The 21,946-nt window shown below is 36.9% G+C and overlaps 4 protein-coding genes across 5 annotated transcripts; 2 read left to right on the forward strand and 2 right to left on the reverse strand.

Annotated features, from left to right (window-relative positions):
* Positions 1-229: 229 nt before the first annotated feature.
* Positions 230-3,398, forward strand: LOC111468905 (HD domain-containing protein C4G3.17). Of its 2 annotated transcripts, none has more exons than XR_002714796.1 (9): positions 230-783; positions 1,059-1,183; positions 1,276-1,313; positions 2,157-2,267; positions 2,365-2,444; positions 2,652-2,688; positions 2,774-2,815; positions 2,948-3,137; positions 3,292-3,398. XR_002714796.1 is itself a non-coding variant. In XM_023114053.1 (9 exons), the coding sequence occupies exons 1-8, from the start codon at positions 505-507 to the stop codon at positions 3,031-3,033; spliced, it is 798 nt and encodes a 265-aa protein (XP_022969821.1). In that variant the 3' UTR covers positions 3,034-3,043; positions 3,163-3,285. The 2 variants fall into 2 exon arrangements, 1 of the variants encoding a protein (XP_022969821.1); XM_023114053.1 differs by lacking the exon at positions 3,292-3,398 and adding an exon at positions 3,163-3,285 and having other exon boundaries at positions 505-783; positions 2,948-3,043.
* A 564-nt stretch (positions 3,399-3,962) lies between these two features.
* Positions 3,963-4,804, forward strand: LOC111468906. The gene has a single exon (XM_023114054.1). The coding sequence runs from the start codon at positions 4,287-4,289 to the stop codon at positions 4,707-4,709; it is 423 nt and encodes a 140-aa protein (XP_022969822.1). The 5' UTR covers positions 3,963-4,286; the 3' UTR covers positions 4,710-4,804.
* A 95-nt stretch (positions 4,805-4,899) lies between these two features.
* Positions 4,900-12,131, reverse strand: LOC111468897 (putative phospholipid-transporting ATPase 9). The gene is made up of 13 exons (XM_023114039.1): positions 12,031-12,131; positions 11,744-11,894; positions 10,731-11,245; positions 8,553-9,910; positions 8,205-8,315; positions 7,839-8,115; positions 7,619-7,707; positions 7,429-7,537; positions 6,823-7,032; positions 6,612-6,737; positions 6,379-6,477; positions 6,089-6,280; positions 4,900-5,824 (listed from the first exon to the last, which is right to left on the reverse strand). Exons 3-13 carry the CDS (start codon positions 11,127-11,129, stop codon positions 5,204-5,206), a joined length of 3,591 nt encoding a protein of 1,196 aa, XP_022969807.1. The 5' UTR covers positions 11,130-11,245; positions 11,744-11,894; positions 12,031-12,131; the 3' UTR covers positions 4,900-5,203.
* Positions 12,132-14,852: 2,721 nt separating this feature from the next.
* LOC111468900 (ABC transporter G family member 21) lies at positions 14,853-17,756 on the reverse strand. The gene is made up of 5 exons (XM_023114042.1): positions 17,391-17,756; positions 16,494-17,301; positions 16,234-16,425; positions 15,976-16,157; positions 14,853-15,890 (listed from the first exon to the last, which is right to left on the reverse strand). Exons 1-5 carry the CDS (start codon positions 17,535-17,537, stop codon positions 15,234-15,236), a joined length of 1,986 nt encoding a protein of 661 aa, XP_022969810.1. The 5' UTR covers positions 17,538-17,756; the 3' UTR covers positions 14,853-15,233.
* Positions 17,757-21,946: the final 4,190 nt, after the last annotated feature.

A 21,946-nucleotide genomic window follows, 5' to 3' on the forward strand; every position in this document is an offset into this window, starting at 1 on the left:
GTGCTCTTGCGAAAGCCGAAGTCGGTCATGGGCTAAAATTTGTTCCTACGTGCGAAGTTCAACCAGCAATTAGGCCTTACGCTCACCCTTTCAGCTCATACGTCACTCGTCCTAAATCCTACCCCGCCTTCTCAGCCGTAAGATTAAAGGCGGGTCTAATGTAAGTCAAATATCAATAAAAGAAAGTACATTTTCGTTTTTTTAAAAATAATTATTATGGGCATGAATGCTCAATTGAGAAAAAGCCAAGAAATGAAAGAAGTGAGATTGCAGAGAGGCGCACAGAACAGACATTGTTGTTAGCCGCACGTGCTTCGTTATCGGACACAGCCCCTTTCTTGCGGTGGTTCTCATCCTTCCTGCGGCCGAGAGACGCACCAGCAAATCCGGCCTCTATTTTATCGTTCTCAAAATCCAATTCCCCAACTCATTTGTAGCGCGGATTCTTTATTTCCCTTCACAATCTTGTCCTAATTATTTGACCCATCTCGCTCTTCTTCAGCAATGGCTGTCAATTCCTCGACCCATCTCGCTCCTCCGCCGCTTCGTTCGCTGCCTCGTTCCTCCTTCGCTTTCTTTTCTCGCATCTTCTTGCACCCTGTTTCGCCCACTGGCTTCCCTAGGCGGAGCCTCGTCTCAGTTCGTGCTCAGGCGCCGACTCCCGATGGCTATGGATCCAAGCAGCCGCTCCGTTTGGGGGAATCTGGACCTTTGATCGAGTCCACTGGTTCGCCGTCGTCGTCATCGGTTATCGATTTCCTTACATTGTGCCATCGGCTTAAGGTATCCACACAATTTGGTCACGTGACGCAGATTGGCTAATGAGAAATTGGGGGAATTTTTTTTTTCCCCTTCTTATAAAGAATTCGTTAACCTTTTGTTTTTGCCTGGTTCTGGGAGATATCAAACGAACCACAATTAGAATTCATTTTCATGTTCTTTTCATTGTTGGGAGAGGAACTGGTATTTGTTTATGCGTGTTGTGTGAGAAAAGTGGTGACCTGAAAATTATCTCTGTTAGAGGTAATAATCACTTGGCTATTCTCTCTTCCTTGTAGACTACGAAGAGAAAGGGCTGGATCAATCATGGAATAAATGGTCCCGAATCAATTGCTGATCATATGTACCGCATGGCTTTGATGAGTTTGATAGCCGGTGATCTTCCAGGAGTGAATAGAGAAAGGTTGCACTTTTTCACCTGAGCCTTTAAAAATCTATTATGAAGGTCTTTCTATTGAACTTTGTTTCACCATGACCTTGTTGTCCTTTGATCAGGTGTATCAAGATAGCTCTTGTGCATGATATTGCTGAAGGTACTTTCTGACACAATTTCTTATCATTTCCAGAACTTAATTCTAGCAATTATGCAGATTCTTGTCGAGTAATGATAATGATATTGCCATTCAACTAATGGAGATAGACTTGTTCTTATTCAGTTTGTTTTGAGTGGCATCCCGACTTAATTTCTCCTTGTTAAGGTTCTATGTCGATCAGTAAAACTTTAGAGAAGTTTACGAGGGATTTCTTACGGAAGGGGTCGACGAGGGGATGGGGAGGGGTCTCATTTAGTGAGGTGGGATGTGGTGGCGGAGCCATGGAATCTTTGGGGGTTCGGTATAGGCAATCTAATGGCATGAAATGAGCCATTTTATCTCTGTTTAACCATGGTGAGAGTCAGGGATTGAACCATCAACCTCTAGGATGGTAGTTTGTGTCTTATCTACTGAGTTAGGTTGGGATTGACTATATGAGTTTTGATAGCAGACTCAAAATTAAAGCAATATAAAATTTATATTGCTTTAATTCTGAGTCTGCTTTCCTTTTTTCATTCTAATTCTATATTGAAACTCCAGAGACTTGTTTTTCAACCCTTTTTCTACCATTTAGCGATGGCTTGTATTACATAAAACCCATCGTTGAACTACTGCTCAAGAGTTTATCTTGAGGTTGCTGCTGTTTGTTTATGACTTATATGGTGTCACTTTTGTACATAATATTGCAACCAAATTTTGTGCTGTTTACTTTAAATCGTCTATTTCATGATCCTAAGTGAGTTAGACACAACGAACACCGCTTGTGACTGGATATAGGAGGAATGTACATGTTTTTTTTTCTCCTGAGTGATAATGGTTGATATTGTATTTGGACTATGATAGCTATTGTTGGAGATATTACGCCATCTGATGGTGTGCCGAAAGAAGAAAAGAGCAGAAGAGAGTCAGCAGCTTTAAATGAAATGTGCCAACTTCTTGGTGGAGGCATGAGAGGTACGAAAATATTCCTATGAGATTTGGGTTTGGTTAGTGGCCGGAAAATATTGCCATTAACTCATGCTTCCTCGATTGTTTTGGACCTTTTTTTTAGCTGAAGAGATCAAAGAACTTTGGACCGAGTACGAAAACAATTCTTCATTGGAGGCTAATCTTGTGAAGGACTTCGATAAAGTATGTTGTTTGAGTTTGATCTCGATAAACTATCTGCAAATTGTATTTCATGTTGGTTCCATAAGCTTTTTTTTTTCTTTCTAGTACGAATGTAAAGGTAAGTATTCGAACTTCCGACTTCGAGGGAAGGAGTAAACGTGTTATGCTTATGTTAGTGGTTATGTCAGATTAAGAACACTCCTTTGCTGAATGTCGTGTATTTTGTAGGTTGAATTGATCCTTCAAGCATTTGAATATGAAATAGGTAACTCCAAAACCACGTTCAGGTTGCACTACAAACATTAGCTGATTGAAATTTGAGATTTGACATGAATTATTTACATTGGCAGAACATGGGAGGGCGCTTGATGAGTTCTTCCATTCAACAGCTGGTACATTCTACTTATTTTGCCATTTTAAGTTAAACTATAAATTTATTCCATAAATTTTGATGATTTTGTTTTCCAGCCCCTTAACTTTAGAAAGTTTCAATGACACTATGAATACTGCTGTGCATTTTCCAGGAAAGTTTCAGACTGATGTAGGAAAGAGTTGGGCAGCTGAGGTATTGTCCAGAAGGAATTCAAGATTGACAAACAGACATAATTGATCTTCTTTAGGTACTTCTTCCTTTATTGTTCATCCAACTCACATACACACAAGTTAAGAAAGTTGGAATTTGTGTATCTTAGAACAACACACTCTCCTGGTGATGATGCCATCTTAATCTATCATGCAGCTCAACTCATCATTTGCTGCAAATGAATTTGAAGGAAAAAAAGAGAAGAATAAGGTGGATCAAAATTCAAAACTAAATCATTTGGCTTTGGGGTTTGGCATTTATTCTGTAAGCTGGCAAAAATTTAAGGCCTGCTGGGAGAAGTGGCTTTAGTTGTTGTTATTGTTATAATCGAATTTCTAAATTTAGGATTCTTCGGTTAAATTATAAATTTAATTGGTACCTATTTGGTCTTTCATTTTAATCGGCTGGGAGACGGGTAGCTTAACTAGTTAAACCATATGTTGTTCATTAATAGATCAAAGGTTCGAATCCTCTAACTTTCAGATTAGATCAAGAAGCCAATGATCAATTTAAGAACATCAACGAGTTTAAGGCTCGATCAAGAGTGTCAATAAGTCAAAGGTTGATTTAAGAGCATCAAGAAGTCAAAGGTTGATTCAAGAACATCAATAAGTCGAACGCGGACTCAAGAACATCAATCTCATGTCAATATAAGAATATAGGCCAAACCTAAGAAGATCAATAAGCCAAAGATTCACCCAAAGAAAATTGATGTGTGAAGCTGAAGATTGAAGCTTGAGAATAAGTAGTTAGGTTTCAAGTTAAGTTACAATAATAAGAAAACAATAGATTACAAATTTAATATTATTTTAATGAATGAAATTCAAAATATTTGTAGAACATCTTCAAAAGAAGAAGAAAAAAAAAAAACTTATCATTCACTTTGTATATTTTTATTCGATATGTTCCAATATAAAATTTCTAAAATATTGAAAATTCTTCGGGAATAACTTACTTTGCTTAGATTTGGCATTGTTGGTCCATGATACCCAAAAGGGAAAGACATTTTAGTTTTCGTTGGCTTTCAACTTCAACATTCCCATCTCATCTGTCAAAGCCTATATGGATGCTATACAAAAAAAGTTAGATTTGAAGCTAAGCAATGATGCAAAGGAAAATTCCATTTTCCTACTTTCTTTGCTTCACCTTTCCTAATACCTCCCCTCATCCCAAATCCATTTTCAAGGCAGGGAACTAACTCCTCAGCAAGCAATGTCTTCATCTTTCGATCATCTTCTCCTCCATCACTTCCTTCCTCCCTTCAACCATTTTCGGCCGCCATGGAAGATATGAACACCCTAGCGGCCGACTGTATTGTCATATGCTGTTGCTGCCAATGCCTGGCGTTGCATATCCTTCTCCTTTTGTTACTCAAGCTTCCCTGTAAACTCGTTCGAAAAACGAGAGACTTCGCCAAAAGAAGGCTAAGAATGAGAGAAAAAGAGGAAAAGATGGTAATGGAAGATGAGGTTAGAGGCAGTAGTAATGGAAGATGTATGAGAAGTGAAGAAGATGGGTTGGGTTTGAGTTGTTGTATGGAAGAGATTGAGAGGGTGATGCAGGATTTGCATGAGAAGGGAGAGTTTGGTTTTGGAAGCTTTTGGGGAAGGAAGGGTAACTCAGTTTCAGGTTCCTGCAGAGATGAAGAGCCATTTAATCCTACACATGTACAGTATCAATTAATTCAAGTACCTTCTACATGAGACGCCCTTTCTGTTTCTCCTTCTATATCCGTTCTTCATTTCCTGCTGTTTTTGTGCCAAAATTTACCAAAACATCAGAAATAACATAATCAGCAGCGAGGAAGAAAGAGCATAACTTAGTTAATAAAAAGTTCCTTTTGTTTTCTCCTTTCCTTTGTATGTGAGAGGGAGGGAGAGTAGCCTGGGCATCTATCAGCAAACAATTCTATTGAAATGAAGTTAAAGAACAACAGGAAAGGCTGTGCTCATTATTGTGGCAATAATACATGATCTAAAGCTCATCTCTGAGCTGTCTATTATACAAAGTACGTGGAAAAGCTAAAAAAAAAAAAAACTCCTTCCTAAAAGAGGAAGCCAAGAATAATAATAATACAAGAAGCATTTTCTATCATCGTATCATAAGGCAGGCTGATGCATCTGTACAAATCAGTTAATGTAGCAAACTTCCGAATTTAAACATACAACGATCGATCACCGTCTCTGGGAATCAGGTACTATGGTTTTTCTCTTCTTATTTTGGCTGCCAAACGAGCAGTGAATCCCACAGTACTCGGTCTTATCGAGCTTTGCCTGACCATATTGACAAACTCGGGATCGTCTATCTGACCCTGACCATCGTGCCTTATCCACTGTATTTTTTCATGGTACATGGGGAAGAAATTCATCTGCAATGCTGAGTATACAAAGAATGGAATGAGGGTAGAGATCACCACAAATATCAGCAGAACCCAATAAGACCCTGCAGGAGCAAGGGCTTCGAGGAACACGCGATATGCATTTGTCGAAATGCTGGCAGGGAAGGCTCCATATATCATCAGAAAAAGGTACCAGATAAAGATTGAAGCCCAGATGAAAATAACTTGCAACATTGTGAAGTAGCTAACAGAGAGTGCCATCTGCAAGTTGACAACCCAAACAACACACGACAGCATCGTCGCCCCGAGAATATCCCTCCCTACGGTCTTCCCCTCGGGATTAAATGCTTGATGCTGCATTCCACTTGTGCAGAAAAAGAAAATGATCAACGCACTGCACAGACCATTAAACATCCAGCCGATTATCCGAAGCCAGCTGAAGAGGACGTTCTGCACACCTTGTTGATACAACATAGGAAACTGCCACATCAAATGTAAGGGTTTAGGATACATTGATCGCATCAAAACCATCTTTTAGAAGATAAGATGAGATATAAGCTTAGTTGTAGTTTATTTCAGATTAATTTTATCAAATGGTGCTGAGGATTCATAAGTTTTTATTTTTAATTGTTTTGCAATGGTCATCTAGTTTGGTATATAATAAATACATGCATACAATATACCTAGGACTTAACGTCTCCCCCACAAAACCAAGAAAAAAATGCCATATTGCCACATTATTACCTTAAGGCAGTATCTTGCAGATACGTCTTGGTCAAACACCCCGAGAGCCACAACGGGCAGAGCAGAGAACACGACATTGTAGAGAGACATAAACCAGTCGTTATATGCAGGTTGTGCAGAGAACGAAGTGTATGCCTCATATAAGAAAATCGTAAAGCCAAATGTGAAATTCTTGTAAAAAAAGTAGCATATCTGCCAAAAAGAAGAGCCAGCAAATAGGAGAAACGTTAGAAGAGAGATAAATTACTTTCAGAAGATAAAATTGACCAAGTATTGGTGAATGGAATTACCATTGATGATAATCTCCTGTAACACCAATGTCCATGCACGAGTAGTAGACGCTCCAAATATCTGAACTGAGCGATTGCAATATCACTCGACATGACTGCCTGAAGTGATCAAATGTGACAAAAAGCAACAGAAAATGTTAGAAACAAAACAAAAGGCTAGGTTAAATAGCTCGGATATATATATATATATATATATATATATATATATATAGCATAATAAGTGTTTTCCATGCCTGCATTCCTTCGGCACCACTGATTCCAATACCAATATCTGCTTCTTGAAGCATTCCAACATCATTTGCACCATCACCAATTGCTAATGTTGTTTTTCCCGTTGTAAGTTTAACCAACTTAGTGACCTGAATTTTTTTTTTTCCACATTGTTGAGATGATAAAACTTGAAAGGACGCTTTCAAACATCGAGATAAGGATCTAAACAATTACCATTGCCTTTTGCTTTGGAGATGAGCGACAGCAAATAACAGACGCACATCCAATGGCAAGCTCAAGGAATGCATTTTTCACATCATCCTCTAGAGCATAAGTAAGTGATTTCCCATCAATTATCAATGCATAAGCCTCAGAACTTCCACTTGAGGCAGTGAGCTGAGACCTTGCCCGAGTGATCTTGTGCACGATGCTTTCTTTTGATGCCTAAAAGATAATCAGAAAAGTCCTAAGAACATGCTGGCAATTTAACAAATTAAACTATGTAGAACCACATTTTGAAACTTCCTCTCAGTCCCAACGCTACAGATCCATCACTTCCTCAGTAAAGGAAAACAAAATTCTACACGAATAATCAAGGTTTCTATATTCACATTTCCTAAAAAATGAAAACGCAAGTGCTGCTATTTCCTATATTTTTGGGATTTTTCCTTTTTAACAAAAACTGCAAATGGTATTGTCAAAATCTTAAAATGTGATTCAGTAAGCCACCAGTCCACCAGTTCAATGACTGCCATTAGACTCGTCAACCAGGATAATAAAATAATAACTAAATATTCATCCTGCACGTAATAAAAGGTCATGGGCTGTATATAGATTTACCTTAGTGATCATATCCTTCTCTCCCGTCCTTTCTAAGGCTTGAATTTCTGGTGTTTCCAGAGTTATAATAATCTGTTTCATCCCTTGACGAAGCAAACTACATGCAAAACTGCAAATTCCCAATCTTGGGTGAGTAAAATAATTGGTCACGAACATAAAGAAGGAAACTTCATTATCTAAACAGCCATACCCAATATTTATCGCAGTCTCCATCTTGTCGCCAGTCAAAACCCAGATCTTAATCCCAGCTTGAGCAAGTTTGTCTATGCATTCAGGGACCTAGTAAGCAGAGGAAATGCAGAAAAGTTCAACTTCAAGTCCAATGATATCAACAATGAAGAAAGTAGGAGGCTTATAGAAGAGGGGCACATATTCTGACCCTTTTGAATAAACCTAAGCATTCCACTCACCCCATTTTGAAGCTTGTCCTCAACTGCTGTGGAACCAAGAAGAATTAAATCCCTTTCAATGCGATCAGTTACTTTATCAATCAATGACTCCCTCTCTGCACTAACTGAATTCTTTGCTTCATAGAATTTCCTATCAAATTCCTTGTATTCCTCCTCATCAAGTTCACGATAAGCAAGTACCAATGTCCGTAAGCCTGCATCAGCATACTCATTGATATGCTCCTTCGTTTTCTCTTCAAATCTGCTAGCATTCTTGGCAAGCCTCTCAAACATGACACTGCATGGAGATCACATTATGATGATACAATGCAATTGAAGTAGATGTAAGGACTTGAATGAAAATGGTATTGATCACAATTCACATACCTGTCAGCACCTTTGCATAGCAATAATACTTTTCCATCTTCATCTCTTATTATGACAGACATTCTCTTCCGGGCGCTATTAAACTCCAAAACATTTAAAAGCTTGTATGACCTGTGAAAGTTAAAGTCGATAAGTCCAGCAATAGTCTTGCTAACACCACTCTTCACATAGAAAGAGCGAGAAGAAAAATGCTGTCCATCCATAATTATCAATTCAAGCACAGCAGAAAATAATTAGGCAAGCAAGTTAATCCGCATTTCATGCATGCACATTAAATGAATTAGAGAGTTGACTGTTCAACTGGAAAGAGAGGTTCTTAGCGAAGTATTATGCCAAAGCTAGACTAACCTTTCGACTTTACTTCCAGACCTAGGATCCAATTCACGAACTGATATACTTGTCTGTGTCCTCTGATAGAATTCAAAACCAACTTCTCTGGCAGCAATTACAAATGCTGCTTCATCCGGCGATTCAGCTTCATATGAAATCTTTCCTGTGTTTTCATCGACATCGGGAATAGCTGTATGACAAGTTGCAAGGAGGCGGAAGAACTTCTGGATGACATCTGCATGAGGTTCCTTAACCCAGTTTCCGTTCATAATTCTTCTGTCCTTAAAATTAAAGCCTTTGACAGGGGGATTTGTATCTGTAGCATTCTCATTGTGCTTATAGACATTTCCATTGCCATTGCCATTAAGCATTGGCAAACCATTTCTGCCTTCCATAGATCTCTCAGTTTCAGTGACACCACTGCCATAAGCTGTTCCAGCCACAGAACACTTGATAAACTCCATTGAGTTGCAGGTCAAAGTGCCAGTCTTGTCAGAGAGTATAGTGTCAACTTGACCAAGTTCCTCATTCAAATTGGAGGTGCGGGCATGTGCTGGTTTGTCACCTTCTTCGTAGTACATGTGAATGTCTTGATTGATGAAGATACTCTGAAGAACTTTGACAATTTCAATAGACACATACAAGGATATAGGGATAAAGTAGTTATACAACATCAGTGCCGTCAGAAAGTGAAAAATTGCAGCAGCTGGTGCATTTTTGGGATCAAAGTAAATAGTAGAGTCATCTGGTCGAAGATACCATCTTTTTGACCTCCCATTTTTCAGATCATCCTTAGTCATGACGCCAAAGACTATAGATCCAAGAAATGCCAGCACAAATAGAATGCCTAATAACAGATATATGATTTTATCCATCTTCTTCTCAACTTTGCTTCTTTTTGAAGGCGGATCAGTAGAATTTTGAATAACCTTTGAGTCATGACCAGTAAAGACAACAGCCCCATATATATATTCTGTGTTTCGGAGTTTGGAGTCTCTCAGGAGAAGATTTTGTGGTGAAAGTGGATATTGTTGCTCTTCAAAGTCCATGCTCCCAACAAAGGTATAAAGATTTGCATTTGGGTCTTCACATTTGATTGTAGCCTTAAAGTCACGGAAGTTAGAATCCTCATTTGCAAATGCAGTTGCATCCAAGGCTTGCTTTACCTTTAGATTTGTTTCCCCATCAAGGTTCATCGTTTCTACATAACAGAATCCATCCTCATAGCAGGATGACATCAACAGAAGGTCTGCTGGAAAGTATTGATCCTTTTCAACCTTCACTATATCTCCGACCCGCAAAGATTTCCATTCAGTATAATCAAAGACTCCATTGCCTTGATGAACCTTAACCTTTCTATTATTGACCTCAATATCCTGGATAAACACGTCATTCATAAAATTAAGAAAGTGCAAAAGTTTGACAAAGAACAGCCTATTATTTTATCATAGATTCATTACAAACTGCGAACAACAAAATGATTCTTTAAATTTTATTTCCAGCTTTTGATTTAAACTTAATATTATTTCATACAACTGAAAATTCTAAAGGTAAGAACAAATATGAAAAACAAATAAGTGTCTGTTTCAATACTTTTTAAAATAAATGTCAATATCTTCATTGTATGTCACAACATTTATTATTTTACTTAAAGAAAACGTTGGAAGCTTCATCCATACAAAAAAGTTTAAAGTAATTTTATATTATGCACAAAGTTATAAGAAACTTGACCACATTTAATGAAGAAAATAGCCCATTTGACTAAAGCATGAGAAGAATTTGGAATTTCCTATTATAGATTTACATTTACTATATCAAAGTAGTTATAGCACCCTTAATATTGCCTCAAACTGAACTAAAATTTCCAGAAGAATTGATTAGATTAGTCATTGTCATAAAAAGAACTTTGCTTTAAAAAACTAGTTAGGATTAAAAAGGTTTTCTTAACATAAAGAAAAGAAAACTAGAGGACTCTGTTGTATTCAGCAGTATCTTTTTCATCCTTAAGAGATGTTTACCTATCTTTTTAACACATTATGCATAATAGACTGAAGAATATTTCCCAGAATATCAAAGTTCATCATCCTCTAGCTATCAATCTACATGAATCATGATAGAATTGGTAATATATACATACATGCTTCTGTGTATATGGATATATATACATATATTATAAAATCAGAGAACAAGGGTTACCTGTGCCTTCCGTCGCCAATCTTCAATACCTTCTTTAACCATTGTCGCAATAATGACTGCAATAAGAGGGATAATTGCACTGACAGCAGTATAAGGAGCAAGAGGGGTGAAGGCTAATATTCCAGCAATCAAGAAGTAAAAATTAGCCACCCTCCTGAACTGCTCAAACAGGGACTTGGGCAAAAAAGTGATGGGTGTATACTTTGTAGAGCTGATGGAGTTATTAACATAATTACGCATTCCAGCCTCCAAACAATCCGGATCATTACAGAAAACCACCCGGGAGAACCCGGGCATCCCAATTTGTGAATGATCTTCATCTTTCAATGATGATTTTCCACAAGCAAATGAGTAGATCTTGCTTAGCCGCAGCTTCCTCTTCCGGTTTCCAGTCCTCATTTTCCCGAGAACCAACACAAAATCTAGTCAAACGCCAATACAGGGCACAACCACCACCACCAAATGAAATTCCCCGAGTGTTCAAACTAAACCAACTTGAAACATATAAGTTCCTCCTAGGAAAAAAGAAGTTTGCAATGATAAATGGAAGCTTTTATATGTCCAGCAGCAACACCCCAATAGCAGGAAAAACAAATATATCCCCAAAAGTGAAATTTCAAATCCCCGAAAACAGGAAAAGCAAAGTGGCAATGCACAGAGTCAAACCCAGAGAAACAGTTACAACACAAAAGCTCAAGCCAATCAATTGAAGAAAGATCTAACCAGAAAAACAAAACAAAACAAAACCCACTAAAATTCCGCACAAAAGCCAAGAAATGCAGGAAAATTGACGAGAGAAGGTGAACAAGAGTTGAAAGGAAAAAACAGGGAAGAAGCGGCAAAGTATAAGCAGAAGCCACCAAGGGAGAAAAATCAAACTCTCTTTTGCACCCTCGGATTGAAAAGAAGTAATCAAGTGAGGGAAATAAATAGGTGAACCAAACTAATAAATTAATAAATGCTCCAATCAAGCAATACAGGTATATATAATTAAAATGAAGGGCAAGAGATACCTTGAATGGTTGAACGAAGACTTTGATTCCATCTCTTCGATTTTTGACTTCCCAAGAGGGCTTAAATTAATCCGTACGCGTGAGGTCTACTCCCCGGTGCGACAATGTCAATGTCCGTCGTTTTCCGGAAGGCATTAACGGAGGAAGAGACCTAGAATTTGAATTTAGTAATATAAAATTGCAGCAGAAATTTGCAGCAACTTATTAAAACAATCTGTTCGTATAAACAGACCGAATGAATCAAAGAATGGAGTGAGCTGAAGCGAAAATCTAGAAGGATAACGAACTTTCTTCAAAACTTCTGTTAATCAATGCTAATTTTGCTTTCGCGGGAAAAACACTCCTCGCTCGTGATGTTTCATCAGAACTATCCTAAGGGATAATTTTACTAAATTAATAAAAAAGTATTTCAACTCGACTCTCCACAATAATATGATACCCTCCACTATGAGGGTAAGCTCTGCTCTTGTGATTATGGTTTGGGCTTCCCTAAGAAAATCTAATACCAAAAGAGATAGTATTTTTTTTATTACAGTGAGTTGGATTTTCATTCCACCATCTAAACTATTCTCTAATTTTTTAAAAATTTCATAAATACTCTTCAAAACTAAAATCGTTAATAATTTATTTTAAAAAATTATAAAACTTTCATTAATAAACTTTAATTTTTTAATTTTTTTTAAATTTTTTTAATTTTTTTTAAAAAAATTAAAAATTAAAAATGATCTTTAAAGGAACTTTTAAAATTTTATTTGACATTAAAATTGACACATATTTCAGTCTTGCTTGTCCAGGATGTGTTCTATTGTTGCATGCCCGTTCAAAATCCCTTTTACATACTTTCATTTTAGATAGGTATTTACACTTTCATATTGGGTCAGTATAACGGTGTATGATCATCCACCAAAATCGTGTCTACACCTGCTAGGGCTAAAATGTCCCAAAATGTAGTATAGGGATATGACTAGTTGTCAACTTCTCCCTACCAATAGTTATATACTGTGTAAGTAGTTGTTGTTACTCTCCCTCTTAAGCTGAGGTCAGAGGCTCGAGCATACGTGGCTTGGTCGTAGGCAACGTGAGAATGAATTGGCTTAGCTCACTTGTTGTTGGAAAGTAAGTGCTGCACAATTGCAAATTGCGATGGTGACAAGTGGTACAATATATAAAAGGAAAAAAAAACAAAAAAATTACTTTCAAATAAAATGAATGGAAAGAACCAAATTTATTAAAGTGAAGACAAATAACGTAGGATTTAAGTAAAAAATCAATATAAAAGTGTTAGGCACATGATATTCTCAGTTGAATTTTTTTTAAAATAATAGGTTAAATTCAAAGCTAAAAAAATTTTTAACTTTAAAATTTATATAATATGTTGTTTAATTTATATCTAAAATTCACGAATATATTTTTCTAAAAATAAAATTGTAATTAAATAACTAAAAGACAAAAAAAAGAAGGTAGCGGTGAAAGTACGGAGCACCGCAGCGCGTGAGGAGTGGAAATATACGCGCGACAGTGAATAAATTATAGGATATTATCGTATGATCAGGTGAAATTACTTTTAACATCTGAACCAAGTCCAAATTTGGAAGCTATGGTAAGTGGCACGTTCGTCTTTTTACTTGGTTTAAGAGGTCTTCCAATAACAGAAAAGTCAATAAGTCTTTTTCCTCGGATTTTTTAAATTCGAAAAATTCCACAAATTATTTCCCTAACATTTATTTTTCTCTGCAATAATTGCTGGCTGATGTCATAGATTCAATAATCATATTTAAAATGGTAACTAATCATAATTATAAAGTAATTAAAAGAAATAATATAATTAATACCAATAGTTATTTAAAATTATTTAAAGTGACACAATTAAAAAGAACACAAAATTCGATTTTAAATTTAGAATTAATTTACTTTTTTTTTTTTTTGTTTGGATATTTGTTGGAAAGGGAAATGGTAATTTAATTTTTCTAATGAAGTTAAGTAATTAACAAAAATATCATTAAAATTTTATAAACATATTTGAATGGTTTTGGATGTTTTTTAATGTAAAGTTATTGTTTATTAAACACAATTTATAAAATGAATATTTAATTCACAATTATTCAGTTATTCAACGTTGGAAAAAAATATAGCAGTTTAATACATCAAATTATATTATTTTAAGTTGATTTGATTTTGTTATTCATTAATTTATTTAGTGTTTGAAATTGGTCAAACAATGTATTCAAATTGGAAGGAATTAATGATGATTAAAATAGGTAATCAATATCTTAATCATTCTTAATATTTTATTTAAATTGTAATACTTTTAAATAACAATAATTTGCCGGAGTTTGGTTTATTGATAAATTATTTAGTTATGCAATTTATTATTACATTGGGCTTATGATATATGTTTATGAACCTCTTTTATTAGACTACTATGTGGGGAAGCATAGCGTGGGAGGTATCACAAACATAAAAATGAGAATACGCCATCGAACAAGAAAGTACGAGCATGAAAGATGAAGATGCGACGATGGCATTCGCAACCCTACGTGCGATCAAAGATAAAGTACAAGTTTGGGAAGGAGAAGATGAAAACAAAGGCACTATGCATGAGGAAGAGGACATGACCCTCCTAGCGCAGGTGTGCTAGCGAGGACGGTGGGTCCCGAAGGAGGTGGATTGTAAGATCCTGCATCGGTTTAAGAGAGAAATGATACATTATTTATAAGGGTATGAAAACTTCTCCCTGGTATACTATACGTGTTTTAAAACTCTGAGGGGAGATAAAGCTCAAAGTGGACAATATCTTAGTAGTGGGCTTCGGCCGTTACATCCAAATTGTTTGATCTAAAGGAGAGAACTTTTGTAATTTTACACGAGAAGGGATTATTTCTTGGATTCGTCTCAGTCATATTGAGATCAAGAAATATAGACTTGCTCACCTCCCTTTCTTGGCGATGCTAGCTCTCCGATCACACCGGTGAGCTAGGAATTTTATTAACAATTGTAGGTTGCCCCACTTACCTATTGTGACGATCCTTTGAAGATCGATAATAGCTCTTCTTCGTGAATCACTTCAACTTAGTTAAGCCAAAAACTCAAACTTGCTAAATTTAACATGTACCCGGATAACATATATAGCTTTATTATATATGAAGTATCATGTCTAGAATTTTTCGAGTAGCCATTAATGAATACAATCACAATGGCATCAATAAGAACCGACCACCTTATTTCCATGCCCTATAACATTGTTGGCCATCAGCTAATCACAATGGCGTAACCAAAAACACTTAATACAAACCAGTCAGCTTGGATCAGTTCAGTTCGATTTGTTCGAGTTTTCTAATCATTTTTCTTTCGAGTTCATGAGAAGATCGAGATTAAATGTAGTATGTAACATACAATTTGCTCTAAGCCAGTCTACAAGAACACAATGAACCAACTCTGTGAGTCCCCAAAAAGAAGAAAAAATCTGAGCAGCTCATTTCCTTGATGAACATCAGTGAGGCTGTCCCATCTTCAAAGCTAGAAAAGCCAAAACCCTATACCCAACCAACATGAGCACCAAAGCAGCCACATCCCCCCACGGATTCCCAATCCCCAAGCACTTAACAGCAGGAAAGTCCCCCACCTTGCAGTAACGCTGCACCCCAAACCCACAGGGGTACACCTCATTTACATTGTACTGAATCCCCACCAGAACCCGGTAGCAGTAATGGCTAAAGGACGCATACTTGAGCCACGAGATAAATGGAGGAATGTGCTGAATGTAATACCCACCCGCCAGAAGAAACACCAGCATGGTCACGGACGCCAGCGTGGTAGCCTGCTTCACCTCCATCAGAATCGCGCCTAGGGCCAGGCCTAGACCCTGCGACACCAGCACGTTCAACAGAACACTCAAAAGGGTCAGCAGAAATGGGAGCAGTGACGGCTTCAAACCCCCCATCCAGTACGTCACTGTCACGAAAATGGTGGGAAGAACCAGCTCCATTGGCAAATCCCCTGCTGTTCGAGCCATGTAGTAGGAGGACAGACGGTACATCCCAGAGGAGCGCTCTTTGTTTAGCATTGGCCGCTCCATTGGGAATGCGAAGATGGCGTTGAACAGTGGGAAGAACCCCCAGAAGATGGAGAAGAAGAAGATTAAACCAACCTGCAGGAGATATCATGTTTTCAAATTCGTTAACTAATGAATGCGGTAACAGAATTAAACTCTGTTCATTGGGTTGGTATAATACTTGATCCTGTATATGCGAAGGATCCGAATGCCACCATAAAAGCCCTGAAAGAAACGAAACCGACATAACCTGGAAAATCCTCAGCCCAGAATACGATTCGTGTCTCCTTTCTCTTAATCCCCTTTTCAGTAATATCCTAAACTGCTCCCACCAGCTCGTCGTCCATTGATTTTCTCTTCCTTCTGCAATTTTCCATGTTCATACACTTCAATTTTCAATACCCAAATCACAAAATCAATGGAAACACTAGACACTTACGTGGGGAATCCATTCTTGAATCAACCGTGGAGATCTTCGTTTTGGCAAGAATCTCTGCTTTGATTTCAGGGTAAATGTTCTTTCTGAATAAAGCAATTAAAGAGTGCTTGATGGAATTTTGATCGTCTTGAGTGTCCAATCCGCCATGGAAATGGTCCACTTGATCCTCGCGAGCTGAATCTGGCGCTATGCCTGGACGAATAAAATTTTCAAAACAGAGATTGAAATAATTCCGGAAAGCAGAGCTCAAATGTTCATACCATTGGCAAGGTCGAGGAGAAAATCAGCTGGGTTCATGAGGTTGAAGGGAGGAACATATCCAATGGACTCAAAATAACCCATGACTAGACCGGCGTCGCCGCTGTAAATAGGGCAGCCATCGGACAGCACTAGCACCTTATCAAACATCCTATACAACCGACTCGAAGGCTGATGAATGGTCATAACCAGAGTCCGACCGCCACGAGCCAGTCCCCTCAAGGTAGCGACAATCCGCTGGGCCGTGGTGGAATCCAACCCAGAAGTAGGCTCATCCAAGAAAAGCAAGCTGGGGTTCACAATCATCTCGTGACCAATGCTAACCCGTTTCCTCTCCCCGCCGGAGATCCCCCGGAGAAGCCCCCCACCGATTATACTATTCCGGCAGCGAGTGAGACCGAGCTCCGCAATGATGATCTCCGCCTGCGCAACCTTGTCGTCTTGTGACAACTCCTTGGGCAGCCTGAGCATGGCGGCGTAGGTAAGGGTCTCAAGGACGGTGAGATGAGGGTAGAGAACATCGTCTTGGGAAACAAAGCCGATTTTGCGCTTAATGGAGCTGGAGAAGGGTTTGTCGTTAAAGGTAACGGCGCCGGAGATTTTTCCAGGCAAGCGGGCAGCGAGGGCAGTTAGAAGAGTGGTTTTGCCGCTGCCGGAGGTGCCCAGCATTGCGAGAAGCTCCCCCGGGCGAACCACGCCGCTAACACCATTCAATATGGTGCGTGTAGTGTTGGGTTGGGAGTGATTCCTCCATAAACAGCCGCTGGTCTTAGTGGAATGGGTTTTGATGGTGTAGGAGACGTCTTCAAACTGCCCAAAAAGAACACACAGAAAAGGGATTTTGTTAGAACAAACAAAAAATGAATATGGGTTAGGTGGGTACTACTACCATAAGCTACCTTGAGGGTAAGAGGGAAGAGGGAATGACGGAGAATGGAGAATGTGTCGGTGGCGGAGGGGACGGCGTGGATGAGGACGTCGGGGTGGGGATGGGAGGTTGGAGTGGTGGGGGCGGCGGCGGTTGTATCTTGTTCCGGTGGCATCATGATCGGAGAGAGGGAGAGAGAGAGTGGTGTAGATAACACGAAGCAGAAGGAGAGTATGGAGAAGAGTTTATAAAGCGGGCGGGGGAAAGAAGATTGAAGACGGCGGTGAGGTGGCGGAGGAAGAGGAAGAGAGGAAGCTAACCAAATTCATGGCTCTCCACATTCCTCTTAAAAGTTGGGGAAGAAGACGGTACCTGCTCCAACTACTATCTTCATTAGTACAAGGTCTTTTGAAAATACTAAAAACAAAATTACGAGAATCTATGCTACGAAAATAGTTAGGAGTGCATCGAGCTCATAGAGCAACAGGGGCTTAGTAAAGTCAAACTGTTTACGAAAGGTGTTCGAGGGAACTTAGTGTTTTGTTAGACGAGTGAAAGAATGTTCAAGAGTTTACAAGAGAGTCAATTCAATCTTCAATTGTTTTACCTCGTTCAATTAGTTCAGAAAATAGAGTTTTTGGTTTAGGAGCAAGCAGTCGTCATACATAAATAAGAGAATGAAGTAATCTTAGCTTATTTACCTCTATCACGCTCTTAATGGCAGCGGACTTGCGATTGTATGACACTCATTTTCCAACGACAAATGAGCTAAGACAATTCGTTCTTACATCGTCTCTACGGCCAAACGATGTATGCTCGAGCCTCTGACCTCGGTTTAAGAACAAAATGCAAGCAAAAAAGTATTAAGGGCAAAAAAAAATATAATTGTGGAGGTAAAAGGATTAAATTAAATTAAAAGAAAATAAAGTGTAAATAATTAAATTAAAAACAAAATATATGGTGGAGACTACCGACCACGTGTTGTATAAAAGGATGTCTTAAACAAATGGATTTGACGAGTGACGGCTTTTGTGGACAACTATGTTCTTTTTATCTTACGCCACGTGTCTTTTTTATTTTCAGTATATTTATATTAAAATTAAAGTGCCTTTATTTTTTATCTTGTAAATTTAATAAATTAAGGCTCCCTTAATAACCATTTTATTTTTTAATTTTCTCTTTTAATTAAACTCTCTGTTTTGCTTTTTTTTTTTTTTTTTTTAATATAATCTATTTTTTAAAATTCTCATATAAAATAAAAATTAAAGGTATTGGTAATAATAAATAAATAAATAAATAAAATGAACCAACATATCTTAATTAAGTTGGAATTAAGCATATAAACTCCTAAAAGTTAGAAAGTTGCAAATCTACCCTAATTTATATTAAATATTATAAATTAGACCCTAATTGAGGAAACACAATTTAAAATATAAATAAGTGTAATTACTATAATAATTATAATTAATAGAAATCTAAATTAATTTTGGTATAATTAATATTATATGTATATATTAATGGTATTTTGTTAATTTTATGGAAAATTTAGAATTAGGTTTATAATTAGTTGAATAATTAATTACAAAAGTGGTATTGATGCGGTAAGAGAAAATTGTTGAAATCCATTAATTAATTAAAGAGGAAAAATTCGCTTTAAAATGCACAAAGAAAAAAAAATGATGCGATATTCAAATCAGGGAAATGGACGGTTGTAATTGAACAGTCCAAAGCGGCTGAGTGCATAATCACCGTCCACTTGTCACAGGAAAATGCTGTCTCATCAGCCAAAAACTCCAACATACACTTTGTAAAAGGTTAGCCTTTTTCTAAGGCATCTCTATCTTTAATTTTAATTAATAATTAATAATTAATTAATTTTCCTTTTTTTAAAAAAATATATTTGTTTTTTTTTTTAATTTAAAAAAAAGAAAAGAAAAAGGTGTCAAATTCTTATTTAATGGGCATTGGTGGATGGCTGAAAAATTGTGCCCATAATTTCAGCATTTTTGAAGAATTTATGTTCTCATATTTGCTGGAACCCAACATTTGTTTGTTTCCTTCTTAAGTTTACCAATTTATATTCTTTTACTTTGGACGTGTAATCCCCGTTTTAACCTCCTTTTCGATAAGGTTAGGACAGAAAAGTCTTTTCGGTCTACATCTCGTGAAATTTTTGAATTCAGTACCTAATAATCCCGACATTTCTTTACCTCTCAACTATCTGATCACGTTACCTACTTATGTGACGGTTATCTCCACATAGGCCAATATAGACCTTTCCACGCTCGATATGTTGTACTCACATGTTGTTTATCGATAGGTTACAGATTAGATGGTTTTCCTTTTACCTTCTAAGATTATCTATTTGGATTGGGGATTATATTAAATTTTTTTCTTCATAATACTAATATTAATTATAATTAATCATAAAATACTATTTTTAGTATTTAATGTTGAAAATATGTAATTCTTAAAATGCCAAATCCTCATTTTTCAAAAGATTAAATATCTTTAAATATTATTCTTGGTGGGTAAAAAAGATAAAATTTTCTAAAATTGAGATTTTTTTAATTATAATAATTAAAAATAAAGAAAGAAAGAAATAAAAGCTTCAATTTTTGGCAACTCTGGTCGTGGGCATGCACCTAATAAAAAGATATGCCTTTATTCTATTCCCAACGCTATCTTTTAAAATAATTTAACAAATATTATTTTTCATAATTTCTAGAATATTGTACTCATCGTATATCTGAAATTTTTATGATATTAATTTCTTTTTAAAAAAATTAATTTAGGTTGAGCGGTATTCGAGTTAATCATACATCTGTAAATAAATATTAGTTCGGAGAGATTTGGAATGAAATTTAATAAAAATCATAAAAGTCACGCTTTTTAGAGTTGATATTAGATTTTGACACATGTGATTTTATATATATACATGTCCTTATGGTATCGGGTAACACTCATCTCACATTCAATATTATTTTAGTCTTAAATATTTTATTAAATCGAAACTTCTCTTATTTTTTTAGCAACAATTGTGACAATATTTGACATGCGAGTGGTGCCTTTAGCTGATATGAAGGTTGAGAAAGACAAGTGTCATAATGTGAACAAAGAGGATAGTGTGTCATCTAAGTTTTTATATTCAATTATATGAACTTAATTCTAGAGCCATTTGTCGAAACTCTCGCCGAAACTCTAACTTTTGAGGTTATGGTCTAAAACCCTACCTGGCCCCTTTTAAACCTATCTTTAGTACCCTTGATAACATAATGGCTTCTAATCTTACTTATTTCTTAACTTGACAATCATGCATACTTTTGGTGTCAATCAGAGATAGACTCTCCACCATCTCTAGCTCATGGCTAAGTGAGGTACCACATGCATGTATCATAGTTTAGGAAAGACAATGTCTTGAGCGTCTTCTTTTAGAAATGAGTTTTCAAGGATAGTGTTGGGCTAGAGTAGATGTAAGCCGGTTAGAGTTACAATCGAATAAAAAAACATGCGACGTGTATTGTTGAATAAAGCTTAGTTTCCACATAAGTCACGTTGAATTGGCGAAGAACAACCTCACCCACAAAGATTAGTCATGATCATATCAAAATAACGACGTCATACGGTTTGAAAAGTACGACGGTGACACTCAGCGCTCCCTTTTTCAAAAAGTTACCATCTTTGATTTCAAGCAATGAACATAGCATCGAAACTCATACCATAAAGAAATGGAATGAAATAATGGAGATATAAATGTTGTTTAATTTAGGTTTTGATGCGGTGCGTGTATGATTTTGTGTTGGAAAAGATGTTGAAAATGTGATTTGGGTACACTTTTGAAAGGGAATGCATCATCATCATCATCATCTTTATTCTTTACAGGGTAGCTGAGAGAGCGATGAAGATGGGAACATCCTACACGTTGCATCTCATTCTTCCTTTTCTCCTCAACTTTGGTTCTTGCTTGCATTAACAGATTGTCCAACCTGACCCACAAAGATCCCTTCCCAGGATTTGCTCACATTTCTTTTTAAAAAAATGAGTGTAAAAATGCTTGAAATTTGCTTTATTATGGATAAAATGGACAAAAAGTTAGAAGAAAAGGGAAAGTTGAATTATTTGGGAGGGGGGAAAAGGAAAATAAGCTTCTTCATAAAGATAAAAACCTCTCTCGATTTTCTATGTTCTATGTTGGGAGCTGAATGCTCTCTTTATTCAACCCATATTTCGTCCTTATCGCTACCTAAGATATCTAAGACCTTCAACCTTCCATCACTTTTTCGACATCTTCAAACTGGATAGTCGCATGTGATATTTGTAGGATTTCAAACTATATTTCTAAGGGCTCGGTTTCTTTCTAGATAAAATTAGATGTGTATTACTTCACTACATCGGACGAGTATGATACCGACACAAATAGCAAATATGACAACGATTCCTTTCGTGACAATTCAAAGTATGGGACTCAATGCTGGTAAAAGTTAGCTCCACCAAATAAAACGAACAAAAGTGCAATTATAAGTTTACACCTCAATAAGTTCAAGGAGATGAGGGGGGATGCAAGCGTGGGCATATAGTCATGTCCAC

The sequence above is a fragment of the Cucurbita maxima genome, unplaced genomic scaffold (assembly GCF_002738345.1).
Source record: "Cucurbita maxima cultivar Rimu unplaced genomic scaffold, Cmax_1.0 Cma_Scf00038, whole genome shotgun sequence".
In the NCBI taxonomy this organism is placed as follows: Eukaryota; Viridiplantae; Streptophyta; class Magnoliopsida; order Cucurbitales; family Cucurbitaceae; genus Cucurbita; species Cucurbita maxima.

What these genes read in the sequence shown, in the direction of transcription:
- LOC111468905 (XM_023114053.1), top strand. Translation starts at nt 505, where the DNA reads ATGGCTGTCAATTCCTCGACCCATCTCGCTCCTCCGCCGCTTCGTTCG. An exon ending in TGTGCATGATATTGCTGAAG is followed by an intron (nt 1,314 to 2,156) that starts GTACTTTCTGAC and finishes GGACTATGATAG; the next exon opens with CTATTGTTGGAGATATTACG. An exon ending in AGCATTTGAATATGAAATAG is followed by an intron (nt 2,689 to 2,773) that starts GTAACTCCAAAA and finishes TTACATTGGCAG; the next exon opens with AACATGGGAGGGCGCTTGAT.
- LOC111468906 (XM_023114054.1), top strand. Translation starts at nt 4,287, where the DNA reads ATGGAAGATATGAACACCCTAGCGGCCGACTGTATTGTCATATGCTGT.
- LOC111468897 (XM_023114039.1), bottom strand. Translation starts at nt 11,129, where the DNA reads ATGAGGACTGGAAACCGGAAGAGGAAGCTGCGGCTAAGCAAGATCTAC. An exon ending in TCTGGAAGTAAAGTCGAAAG is followed by an intron (nt 8,316 to 8,552) that starts GTTAGTCTAGCT and finishes TAACTTTCACAG; the next exon opens with GTCATACAAGCTTTTAAATG. An exon ending in CTCCAAAGCAAAAGGCAATG is followed by an intron (nt 6,738 to 6,822) that starts GTAATTGTTTAG and finishes AAAAAAATTCAG; the next exon opens with GTCACTAAGTTGGTTAAACT.
- LOC111468900 (XM_023114042.1), bottom strand. Translation starts at nt 17,537, where the DNA reads ATGATGCCACCGGAACAAGATACAACCGCCGCCGCCCCCACCACTCCA. An exon ending in TCTTCCCTCTTACCCTCAAG is followed by an intron (nt 17,302 to 17,390) that starts GTAGCTTATGGT and finishes CTTTTTGGGCAG; the next exon opens with TTTGAAGACGTCTCCTACAC. An exon ending in TTCAAGAATGGATTCCCCAC is followed by an intron (nt 16,158 to 16,233) that starts GTAAGTGTCTAG and finishes GGAAAATTGCAG; the next exon opens with AAGGAAGAGAAAATCAATGG.